At 43.4% G+C, this 13740-nt stretch overlaps 1 protein-coding gene across 1 annotated transcript; it reads right to left on the bottom strand.

Moving 5' to 3' along the window:
- Nucleotides 1-11973: 11973 nt before the first annotated feature.
- On the bottom strand, nt 11974-12804 carry LOC309552955 (olfactory receptor 1468-like; the record flags this gene model as incomplete). Its single annotated transcript, XM_082253861.1, has 1 exon — nt 11974-12804. One exon carries the CDS (start codon nt 12802-12804, stop codon nt 11974-11976), a length of 831 nt encoding a protein of 276 aa, XP_082109987.1.
- Nucleotides 12805-13740: the final 936 nt, after the last annotated feature.

The raw sequence follows: 13740 nt of genomic DNA, 5'->3' as shown, positions 1-13740 counted from the left end.
TGACAACAGTGTTGCCATCTGCAGCCTTTGCAGTCAACGCATACGTCGCGGAAAGCCCAACACTCACCTAGGGACGACCGCCTTAAGAAGGGACCTGAACTCCCATCACCAAGACCAGTGGGAGCAATGTGGTCAGAACCCACAAAGCCACACTCCAGGCTCTTACCGTCCAGCCTCTTCTCCTTCTCCTCTCTCCTCACAATTTTCCTCCACTCCACCTTCCATCATGCCGTCCTGACGTTGCTCTGGAAAAAGGCAGGCTTCCGTGGCCCAAATGTTGGAGCGTAAAAAAATAATGACGCCGGATAACCCTCTTGCCCAACGTTTGACTGCTGGCTTGTCGGAACTGATAGCCCGCCAACTACTGCCATATCAACTGGTGGACTCGGAGGCCTTTCAGAAATTTGTGGTCATTGGAACACCACAATGGAAGGTCCCAGGCAGGAAATATTTCTCGCAGAAGGGCATTCCAGAGCTGTATGGCCATGTTCAGCGGCAAGTGAATGTATCTCTGGCACACAGTGTCGGTGCCAAGATACATCTGACCACAGACACATGGTCTAGCAAACACGGGCAGAGAAGGTATATCACTTTTACTGCCCACTGGGTGAACCTTCTGACGGCCATCAAGCATGTAACCCATTGCCAAATACCCTGGGGTCAAGGACGTCTTGCGGCAGGCCAGGAAAATATCGGGCCATTTCAGAAGATCTTACACAGCCATGGCTCGCATTGCTGACATTCAGCGGCAACACAACCTACCCATCAGGCGTCTTATTTGTGACTGCCCGATGCGATGGAACTTAAACGTTGAATATGCTTGATAGGCTGCTCCAGCAGAAACGTGCAGTTAACGACTACCTGTACGAACTCTGTGGCAGGACAGGTTCTGGGGAGCTTGGGTTTTTTTCACCTCGCCAGTGGCTGCTCATGCGCGACGCATGCAGACTTCTGCAGCCATTTGATGAGATCACCAAACTGGTCAGTCACGGCCAGGGCACCATCAGTGACATCGTACCTTACGCCTTCTTTCTGGAGCGTGCATTGCATAGTGTCATTGATCAAGCCGTCAAGGAACAGGAGCAGGAAGATGAGGAAGTCACAATGTTAGATGAATTCCCATGGGGTGCTACTCCATCTGAGACAAGTCATCAACAGGAGTCTGAAGAGGAGTCAGAGGAGGATGGTGCCAACGCAGATGAGGAGGAGCAAGAAGAGCATGCTTTAAACCTGTCTGGGATCCCTGGTGTTGTCCGTGGATGGGGGGAGGAGAACTAGGACGACATTATCCTGGATGATGAACTGGAGCCAGGCCACTACACCGCATCCAGTTTAGTGCGAATGGGAGCCTTCAAGCTCCAGTGTTTTAAGAGGGACCCCCATATAAAAAGCATGAAGGGCAAGGACCAGTACTGGGTGGCAACGTACTTAGACCCCGGGTACAAACAAAAAATGGCGGAAATGTTACCACCATCACAGAGGGAGGTCAGAATGCAGCACTTCCAGGCCTTGTTGCCAGAAATGCTGCATTCTGCTTTTGCGGGCACTGACAGAGGAATTTCCAGTCACAGAGAGACAGTTGTGGGAAGCAATCCAACAGTGCCTGCAAGAAGAGGGCAGTTTGAAGATGTCTTGGTCGCTTCAGATATGAGATCCTTCTTTCAGCCGACCCATTGACATCTGTACTCCGGATCCAGCATCAAGGAACGCCTAGACCGAAAGGTGTCTGACTACATGGGGTTAACGGCCGATGTGGATGCTCTGAGGAGTGAGGAAACCCTGGACTACTGGGTGGGCAGGCTTGACCTCTGGCCAGAGCTTGCACAATTTGCAATGGAACTGTTGGCTTGCCCCCCATCCAGTGTCCTGTCCGAAAGGACGTTCAGCGCAGCAGGGGGGATCGTGACCGATAAGTGCACTCGCCTAGCTCATGACAGTGTTGACTACCTCACATTTGTAAAAATGAATGAGGCATGGATCTCTGAGGAATTCAACACATGTGACCAGTAGACCATGTTTCATTGAAATTCCTCATGACAGGCCACAAATATCCGCCAGACCGCCATCCACCCACAACAATTCCTGGTCCTTGTCTTCGCTAAATACAGAGGCATAAAAGGCATTTCATGACCATTGAATGCCTAATTTTTGGGGCCTTTCATGGCTGACAATTATTTTTTCTGTCAATGCATAATGTACCTCCAGCCACAGAATACAACGTGCTTAGCTGTCAGGTAAACCCATGTGGGCTAATTTTTGGGGCCTATACTGGCCGACACATACTTCTGTATCCTGTGAATGCCTTATGTACCTTCAGCCACAGAATACAACGTTCTTAGCTGTCAGGTAAACCCATGTGGGGTAATTTTTGGGGCCTATACTGGCCGACACTTACTTATTTATCCTGTGAATGCCTAATCAACCTTTAGCCACAGAATACAACTTTCTTAGCTGTCAGGTAAACCCATGTGGGCTAATTTTGGGGCCTGGAATGGCCGACACCTACTTCTGTATCCTGTCAATACGTAATGCACCCACAGCCGCAGAATGCAACGTTCTTAGCTGTCAGGTAAACCCTTGTGGGCTAATTTTTGGGGCCTGGATTTGCCGAAATTCACTTCTTTTTTTTTTTTTAATTTATATCTTTATTGGTGATTTTTTATATATACATACATTTCAAACAAACATTGTCACGATCTGACAAACCCCACCCCCCTTACCTCCCCCTCCCTCCTCCCCCCAATTAAACCAAAAAAAAAAAAAAACAGAAAAAAAAATAAAGTTTTTATACTTTTATGCACTCATTCCCAACATTTCTTCGTATGAAGATGTATTCCATACTATATTACCGTACGCCAGAAGGGGTATGGGGACCGTCCCACCGCAGCCTGGACCAGGCTCCGCCCAGGGTGACCCTCTCTTAAACTCCCTTTAAGAAGAATTGGCTTCCAAGTATTGCACCCAGGGTCTCCATCTCAACTTAACTTGATCCTCTGAATTTCCCAATATGGCGGACAGTTCTTCCATCTTAAAAATCTCCTTGACCTTCCCACACCACAACTCGTAAGTTGGGATCACTGTCTGTTTCCAGAAAATAGGTATGCATGCCCTTGCTGCATTCAACAGATGCAGAGTCAGGGACTTCCTGTAGCTCCGCACTGAGCTTCCTGTCAAATGCAGCAAGCACAACGCGGGGTCCTCTAGTATATCCACGTTGGCTATATGTTTTATAGCCACTGCTATCTTATTCCAAAATGGCCGCACTCTTTTACATCCCCAAAAAATATGTACCATATTTCCATTCTCCAATCCACAGCGCCAGCATTTTCCTGAGACCGCCTCTTTTATTCTGTGTAATAGTGATGGGACTCTATACCATCTGGTTAGAATTTTATACCCTGTCTCTTGGATCTTACAATATAGTGACGATTGGTGAACTAATCTCAGGATCTTATTTATCTGCTCTTTTGACCACACGGTGTTTAACTCCTGCTCCCATTTTTGGATAAACGGCAATTGTTGGTCTCCCTCATCTTCTGACAATTGTGTATAGAACCTTGAGATCAAATGGCCCGTTGCGTTACCTGTTCTACACATATTTTCCAGATCCGTTAGCTCTCGTGGTGCATACCCTTTCTTCCGAACTGATCTAATATAATTATACAACTGATAAAGGTTGAGATAATCTAGCTATTCTCCTGCACCTGTCCTAAGTTCTTCTAGGGAGGGCATAGGCCCATTTTGCCATATATCACCTAGGCACCTTTTACCATTCTGAGCCCACCTACGGAGTCTGGCATTTATACACCCCGGGGGAAAATCCGGGTTCCCCAAGATCGGTGTCATCGGAGATATACCCGGGGCTACCCTCCAATGCGACTGAATTCTCTTAGTTTCTTTTATAGTCGCTCCCACTGTAGGATGTTTGAGAATAGCGTCTTTTGATTCGAACACCAACCATGGGGCTGGGGGGGGTTAGCTGACCTGTTTCCTCATTCTCTAAATCCACCCATCGTTTGGTAAGTTTATTGCAGTGCCAGTCTACCACCCTTACTATATGGACCGCCCTGTACTATCTCAGGATATCTGGTAATCCCATCCCACCTCTTACTTTGGGTAAGGCCAGCGTCTGCATCTTAATTCTCGGGGATTTGTTTGCCCAAATATAGGCGCGGAGTATGCCCTTAATTGATTGAAAGAATTCTTTTGGAACTGCTATTGGAATTGTCTGCATTAAATACAAAATACGGGGTAACACATTCATTTTAATAACGCTACAGCGCCCAAACCACGTCACTGCCAACAGCTGCCATATTCTAAGATCTGCTTTAATCTTTCCTACAAGCGGAAGGTAATTCTTTCTATAGAGATCCGCGGGATCTGCCATTAACTGTATCCCTAAGTATTTCAGCGTATCTGAGGCCCATTGAAACGGGAACGCTGTTCGAAGTGCTCTCTCTTCTTGGTCAGATAATGATATGTTGAGTGCCGCTGATTTAGTTACATTAATTTTATAATTAGAGAACCCACTGTATGTTTTCAGGGCGTCTAGAATATTTGGTAATGAAAGAGAAGGGTTAGTAGCAAAAAACAGCAGGTCATCCGCAAACACGGCCACCTTGTGTTGTTCCCCCCCGCTTTGGATTCCCGCTATATCCGGAGAACTCCGAATTCTGCACAATAGGGGTTCCAGACACAACACGAATATAAGCGGGGATAGAGGGCACCCCTGCCGTGTGCCATTAGAGATAGGGAAATAACTCGACCTCCATTCATTTACCCTAACCGCAGCCGTAGGGACCGTATAAAGTGCCAGTACAAATTGCAGCATTTGTGGTCCCAGGCCTATGTATGACAGGGTGGCCCGCATAAAATCCCACGCCACCCTGTCAAAGGCCATTTCCGCATCTGCTGCAAAGAGAACCATCTTCTTCCGTGATGTACGTGCCCGATGTATTAAATCTATGGCTCGGATTGTATTGTCCCGGGCCTCCCGGGTAGGAATAAAGCCCACTTGGTCGAAATGGACCAAGTCTGCCATATGTGGTAAGAGCCGATTTGCTAATATTCTTGCGTATAGTTTCGTGTCTACATTTATCAAAGATATCGGGCGATAGCTGCCACAACACAGGGGGTCCTTCTCCTCTTTAAGTATTAGAGTAATATGCGCCCGTAAAGAATCCAACGGGAACGCCGCTCTTCTTCCCACTTCATTGAAATGTGATAGTAGGGGGTTCTTTAAACGCTCCCCAAATTTCTTGTAATAACTTAAAGTAAAGCCATCCGGGCCAGGTGCCTTATGTGCCTTGGTCTGTGAAATCGCAGCGGCCAGCTCTTCCCCCGATATCTCGCCTTCCAAAGTCAGTACTTGGTCTTCTGAAAGTGTACGCATGCCCGAGTCTCGTAAATACTCCTCTATCTGCTTCCCCTTTTGTGGACTTTTCTTGCTCCCTATTTCCGGTAGGTTATATAGTGACCGATAGAAAGAGCAGAACTCTTCTGCTATGTCAGCTGAAGTGTGAACCTCCCCACCTTTTGTATTTCTAAGACGTAAAATTTGAGTTCGTCTTTTTGGGCCCCTCAATGCTCGTGACAGCATCGCCCCTAGTTTATTTGCGTATTCATACAGGTGTCTTTTCAACCATAACATATTTCGTACTGTCTTTTGGAAAAGTATCTGATTCAATTCCTCTCTTACCCGCATGAGAGGGATCAAGTGAACTTCCGCAAGTGTTCTCTTATGCTGTCTACTCAGATGTTCAATTTTAGTTAGATATTCTTTAATTTTCGCCTCTCGCTCTCTTTTACGCTGTGCACCCAACTGTATCAGAACCCCTCTTATAACGCACTTGTGTGCTTCCCAGATCGTGAAAGGTGAGAGCGACTCCGATGTATTTTCCAAAAAGTAGTTATGTAACGCCTCATCTATCTTCCCCTCCGTTTCCGAGGATTGTAATAAGGCCTCATTTATGCGCCATGATCTTGGACTACAGTTTTTTTATTCCCACTCTATACTCACATACACCGGAAAATGGTCAGAGATTGAAAAATCTCCGATATCTGAGACTGTCACTAACGGCAGGTCTGCCTGGGTAACCAGGATTCTGTCTATCCTACTATATGCCTTGTGGATTGGAGAATAGAAAGTGTAATTTCTCTCCCCTGGGTGCATCAACCTCCATGGGTCGATGAGGCCCAGGAGGGAGATCTCTTTTTGTAGCCTTCGTAATTTAGCAAATCACATATATGAGCTTCTTTTGGAGGTATCCAACAGAGGTTCTGGGGCATAATTAAAGTCACCTCCCATCACTAAGTGCCCTTCCCGGAATTCCAAGACAACTGGAATCATTTTCTGTAAAAACATTACATGCTCATAGTTGGGAAAATAGACATTTACGAGGGTTACCTCGACCCGTCCTATCCACCCCTTCACCAACACAAACCTACCCATTGGGTCAGCCAATTCTTCTTTCAGGGTCCAATTCATAGCACTTGATATTAAAATGCTCACACCCTTTGATTTAGCAATAGGGGATGTAGCGTGGTAAACCCATGGAAAGTCTTTATTGTACAATTTTGGTACTGCATCTTTGGGAACGTAGGTCTCCTGAATGAAAGCTATTTGTGTAGCATCTCATTTTAGATCCCCCATAAGTCTCCTACGCTTCTGTGGGGTTGATAGTCCCCTCACATTATAGGTCGTAATCTTACAACCTGCTGCCCCCCCCGGGTCGCCCCACCTCCAGCCACCATTGTGGAACGGTCCCCTGCCCCCTACGGCCACACAACCTATGCGAGATTAAAAAAAAAAAAAAATTGACAAGAAAAAAAACCCCCTTCACCCACACAAGTATGTATATACTGTTTAATACCCACTACCCCTACCCCCCTCTTATGGTTATCTAAACCAGCGCAACCAGGCGCTATCTACTGAGGGGGCCGTGGTTCCCAAAACCCCCGCGAGCAAGCCACTGTACCTGGACACTCCTTCAAGAACACAAGAGGGAAGAAAAAAGAAGAAAAGGCTGGGCTCCAAAAATTGGAGCTAAGAAAATGGGCTCTACTCCGTCTCACCCCTACCGTGGTGGTAAGGATGTAGTCCCTATCTTATCACTGGCAGACAGTAAAACTATAAATTTAAAGTGTCCAGCTAGAGGAGCTCTAACTCGGCGGACGATCGCCTCCCTTCACATAATGTCAATGTCCTACTCCCCCCCGCCCCAGAGACCCCCTCTTACGCCTCCCAATCTAGTCAAACTACCCCTAGCCAGGTCGCAGATAAAGGGGACTTGATTGCTACATGGTCAGATCCCTTGCTTGTGCCTTCTACTCCTATCACTCTATGGATTCCCCTCCCCCTTCTCCCATCTCCCTTCCTGAGGGCCCCGGGGCCCCCTCACCCCCCCTTCTGCAAACCATCTACCCTCCCCTCAACTCCATCTTAACCCTTCAGACTTACGCTAGGTCCTGGGAGGATCTCTCTTACTCACTTCTAGTTGCTATTAACCATAACTATTCCCTGAGTCGCTATATCCTCTGTATACACCCTAATAGTGATTTAAATTCGGTATTATTAAGTCTCACATATCTTCTTTTTTATGTCTTAAGCGTGTCCCGCACGAAGTGAGGGAACACTCTCAAATTACCTCTACCTCAGTGCCCCCTTCCCTCTTAACCCTTAAGATCGTGTTCCGGCCCTCCATGGCTGGCGGGGGCATGAACAGAAACAAAAAAAAAAATAAAATTTATAAAAAAAAACACCTTGTGAAGTTATAGTTGATTTCTACAGATACAAATATATAATATCCAACTTTCCTGTGAAAAAAAAAAAAAAAATCCAAAAACGCACACCACAAATCCCCCATAAGAAAAACATGAAAAAATAACACAAATCACACTAAAAGTAACCCCCCCTTCCCCTTCGAGGGTGACTCAGATAGTAAGGACATATAAGAAGTAAAACAGAAAGAAATGCAGAAAAAACGCCCATATCTTGACAAAGCAAATGTTCGAGGCGGGTGTGGGGATACCAGGGACCTCCACACATCTTAACTTTCCCCCCTCCCAGAAAGAGAGGGAGAAGAGGAGATAGGGAGAACCCCAGAAACAAACAAAAGAAAAAAAAACGCATGGGAAAAACCGGAAAAATAAATACAAAAAAAAAAAACATGGAATAGGTCAGGAACCCGTGTGCAGCACTTTTAGGTTTGTTGTATTAATGTCTCCTTGTCCTGAGCATCTGTTTTGCTCCCGCACCTATCTGCTCCAAATTTCACCCATGTTGTATGGCTTAATTCATGTAATAGTTCACGGAGTTTCCTAGGACATCTATCCAGTCACTCACATGGATCGGGGCGCACCCCAAAAATGTAAAGAGCCCGGGGAGCTGGTCTGGCCATTTCACTAAGAACGTTTCTCTGTCTTTCACCACTTTCAAATGGAAGGGGTGTCCCCAAAAATAGGTTGCTCCCACTTTTCTTATGACCTCTAGGAGGGGTTTAATTGCGGCTCTCATCTTTAGGGTCCCCCGTGAAAGATCTGGCAACAGTTTCAGCTGAGAACCTTCATACTCAATCTGCCCTTTTGCCCATGCTTGTCTCATTATGTCTTCTTTAAGTGAAAACAGGTGAATCCTAATCAGGACATCTGGGATTAGTTCTGTTACCTTCCTTCGGGGCGCTTTAACCCTGTGCACTCTGTCAATTTCCATTTTTTCCATTTGGGGTCTCTCCAACACACCATTCAAAATACCCACTACCGTGGTTCTGAGCTCTGGGCCCTTTACGGATTCAGGCAAGCCCCGCAGTCGAATATTATTCCTACGGCTGTGGTTCTCGCCATCATCCTGCTGCAGTCGCAACCAGGTGACTTGTTTTTGCAACTGTGCTCATGAACTTTCTAATTCAGAGATTCTGGCTTCAAAATCACATTGTACTGTCTCTGTATTCACCAATCTGCCTTCAATTTGGTCAACTTTTTGATTTAAACCACATATTTCCATGTTAATGTCACTCACGATTGCTGCAGCCATATCTTGGATATCCTGTTTCGTCAGGATCAGCTTTACAAACTCACCCCACTCCGCTGTTGATGGTATTTGGGGCTGTTGCGGGATAGTCAGGGACTCTTTGGGCTCTTCGTTCCTTTGTTCCTGCGATATATCCATTACTAAAGGCTTCTTCCCACCAGAAGAGACCCCAGTAGATTGAGTGTTTGTAGCTTTGGGCCCTTTCTGCTGAACTGCCATTCCTGAGTTTGTTTGGCGTTTCTGTGATGCCTTGGTCCCAACAGTGCTTCGTGATGCCACTGTGTGTCTCAGAAAATAAGAGGTAATGTCTGTCCTTTTCTCTAGGGCTTGTTTCTGCTCCGGGCTGGCTGCTTGAGTCATATATACAGGGGAGACCAGCGACCTCCGCATCTACTGTCCCAGCTGGCACTCGACCCCGGCTCTCCTCCTCCACAGCCCCTCAGCCCCGCGCCGACCCGCACTGTCTTTCACCCTATGCTGTACCTCTCTCACTCTGAGGCAAGGTCCCGCACATTCAGCGTATGACCGCCTGCTTCCTTGCCACCACCGCTGCTTTATGGCTCCCCGAGCCTGGATTTCCCCATTACCGTCCTCTGTGAGCCTCAGGCCCCGCTCTGCACCTAGCGGGGGAGGGGGGAGAGCCTACTCACTCACTGCACGGCGCTCTCCTCCACCAAGCAGAGCTCCTCACTGCTCGGCCTCTCACGGAGCCATTGACGAACCACGCTCACTCTCCCGACATTCACTTCTGTATCCTGTCAATGCCTAATGTACCTCCAGCCAAAGAATATAACATTTTTAGCTGTCAGGTAAACCCATGTGGGCTAATTTTTGGGGCCTCTACTGGCTGACACTTACTTCTGTATCCTGCGAATGCCTAATGTACCTTCAGCCACAGAATACAACTTTCTTAGCTGTCAGGTAAACCCATGTGGGCTAATTTTTGGGGCCTCTACTGGCCAACACTTACTTCTGTATCCTGTGAATGCCTAATGTACCTTCAGCCACAGAATACAACATTCTTAGCTGTCAGGTAAACCCATGTGGGCTAATTTTGGGGGCCTATACTGGCCGACACTTACTTATTTATCCTGTGAATGCCTAATGTACCTTCAGCCACAGAATACAACATTCTTAGCTGTCAGGTAAACCCATGTGGGCTAATTTTTGGGGCCTATACTGGCCGACACTTACTTACTTATCCTGTGAATGCCTAATGTACCTTCATCCACAGAATACAATGTTCTTAGCTGTCAGGAAAACCCATGTGGGCTAATGTTTCGGGCCTATACTGGCCGACACTTACTTCTGTATCCTGTGAATGCCTAATGTACCTTCAGCAACAGAACACAACATTCTTAGCTGTCAGGTAAACCCATGTGGGCTATTTTTTGGGGCCTATATTTGACGACACTTACTTATTTATCCTGTGAATGCCTAATGTACCTTCAACCACAGAATACAACGTTCTTAGCTGTCAGGTAAACCCATGTGGGCTAATTTTTGGGGCCTTTTATGGCCGACACTTACTTCTGTATGCTGTCAATGCCTAATGTACCTACAGCCACAGAATACAACGTTTTAGCTGTCATTTAAACCCATGTGGGCTATTTTTTGTGGCCTATACTGGCCAACACTTACAATACTTATTTATCCTGTGAATGCCTAATGTACCTTCATCCACAGAATACAACATTCATAGCTGTCAGGTAAACCCATGTGGGCTAATTTTTGTGGCCTGGAATGGCCGACACTTACTTCTATATCCTGTCAATGCCTAATGCTCCTCCATCCACAGAATAAAACGTTGTTAGCTGTCAGGTAAACCCATGTGGGCTAATTTTTGGGACCTATACTGGCCAACACTTACTTATTTATCCTGTGAATGCCTAATGAACCTTCAGCCACAGAATACAACGTTCTTAGCTGTCAGGTAAACCCATGTGGCATTGTGGGCTCTGGTGGACATTCCTGCAGTCAGCATGCCAATTGCAAGCTCCCTCAAAACTTGTGACATCTGTGGCATTGTGCTGTGTGATAAAACTTCACATTTTAGAGTGGCCTTTTATTGTGGCCAGCCTAAGGCACACCTGTGCAATAATCATGCTGTCTAATCAGCATCTTCATATGCCGTACCTGTAAGGTGGATGAATTATCTCGGCAAAGGAGAAATGTTCTGATTATATTGTTATCTGATTACAGATATTTGAATCTATTTGAAGATATATGTAACGTATTACTACCTATAGATGGAATTAATCTGGTTACTTACTCATAATGTCAACTATTAAAAAATAGGTCTGATATTTTTGATAGGGAGAGTAGAGGCGCCCCAAGCAAAGCCTGATCGGGGGCTCTGGCATTTATTTCTAACTATAGGTAGTAATACGTTACATATATCTTAAAATACATTCAAATATCAATAAGAGATTATTTACCCTAATACCAATTTACAATTGCAGACATATAGTTTTTACACAAGCTCCTGATGATTGGACGGAGGTCCATGAAACGCGTCAAGCCAACAGATATCAAGATGTATAATTGTATTAGATGTTTTATTTAGAGACTGTGAGCCCACAGATATCAAGATGTATTATTGAATTATATGTTTTTTTAGAGACCGATTACATAGTTCCTTGAAATATTTTAGTAATTATTTATTATGAAGTGTAACAACATATGAATTGTCATATGTCAGTTCTCTGTACCTATATATGTATTATATCTGTATTTTTACGTATTTATAATAATCAAGGAATGTACAATAAAATTGCAACTTATATCCCTTGTGATATTTATGAATTCAATAACCTAATTTAAAGTCCCAAAATTATATATATATATATATATATATATATATATATATATATATATATATATATATATATATATATATATATATATAATGGGGATAGAGGTGGATAGATATTGAATGTGTCAGATCATATTTTGCTTTTAAGTTTTCTGATTACTTTTTTCAATTCCTTATTCCTCAGGCTGTATATAATTGGATTCAGTAGTGGGGTGACCGCAGTGTACAACAATGACAATAATTTACTAATGTTCCATGACTGTTCTCTACTAGGCACCAAATAAACACAAACCATTGTACCGTAATAAATGGAAACAACAGTCAGGTGGGAGCTGCAGGTTGAGAAAACCTTTTGTCTATCAGTAATAGATGGGATTTTAAAAATGGTAACAACAATATAAATATATGATACAATGATGACTGAGAAAGGAATGACAACTAAAACAGCACCCAACAATGTCACTTCAAGCACAACATCGGTGGTATCAGAGCAAGAGAGTTTAACAATTGGAAAAAAGTCACAAAAAAAGTGGTCAATGATATTGGGACCACAAAATTCTAATTTTGATATCCTTAAAGCATGAATCAGTTCTATTAACATGCTTAATATCCAAAATGTGATAACTGTTATCCAGCATACCTGGTGACTCATTATCAAAGTATAATGTAATGGTTTACAGATGGCCAAATATCGGTCATAAGCCATCACCATCAGAAGAAAACACTGTAAAGCTTCTGAGACGGCAAAGAAATAAAACTGAGCAATGCAATCAGAAAATGATATCATGGCATCTTCAACCAAAACAGCATGGAGCATGTTGGGAAGAATATCAGTAACTATTAAAATATCCGATATAGAGAGCTGGGAGAGGAAGAAGTACATGGGAGAATGGAGGGATTTGCTGTAGGACACCAGTGTGATGATCAGGAGGTTTCCACATATTGTCACACCATAAACCATAAATAAAATAAAAAACATTAAATATTGTACACTTTGATGAGTTTCAAACCCTATGAGGTGAATCATTGTGATTCTGGTTATATTTTTTCCATTCATAACTTTAAAATAGAAAAATGTAAATCTTTGAATTGTAGCCTTCACTGGCTGGTAAAAATGATTTTCCTTATTGTTGCTTAAGGTGGAACTATGAGCACCATTTAAAAAAATAACATGTATGATGCAGTCTGTCACTAGCATCAACATGACAGTATTTTTTTTTCTTTAAAAATATTAGTAGTACAAGCTGGAAAATGGAGTTTAAGTAGTCTGAAATCTTGCATTTTTGTTTTTTTAACGATCCTTCAATACATATTGCATTCACAATACTCCTAGGATTCCATGACACATAATATTTCTGTAAATGTCAATTTGGTCTTAACCATCTTTTCCATTCATTGTTCAGATTTATGATTACACATAATGTGGTTGCTTTTATAGGTAAAAAGAACATCATGTATAACTACACTGGGAATAATACTAATACATAGGGATTTTTATTATAATAATCATCTTGTTTATACTGTATATTTTTAACTTTAGAAGACCATCCATCTACTGGTAATGAGCCTGGCCTTTTAAAGGAAAAAAATAACAAAGTGACTTGCATTGCAATATTTCAGAACCTGTTTTTTTTCTTTTCTATATTTAAATTTATTTTCAATATATATATATATATTTTTTTTTTATTGGCGAGAGGCAAATTTACCAGCTTGCCTTATATATTTTTCTTAGAGGACCTAGAGCATATAATAGTGGATGTTGCATATTTTTATGTCATATAATATTTGTGAAGCCATATTTCAAACACATTTAAAACAAATAAAATTGTATGATTCTTAATGCACAAAATAATAATAATAATAATAATAATAAAATTAACTATATATATATATATAT

The sequence above is a fragment of the Pelophylax lessonae genome (assembly GCF_965119305.1).
Source record: "Pelophylax lessonae genome assembly, chromosome: 4".
NCBI classification, from domain to species: domain Eukaryota; kingdom Metazoa; phylum Chordata; class Amphibia; order Anura; family Ranidae; genus Pelophylax; species Pelophylax lessonae.
Note: the sequence above shows the minus strand (reverse complement) of the source record. Positions and strands in the feature narration are given on the sequence as shown.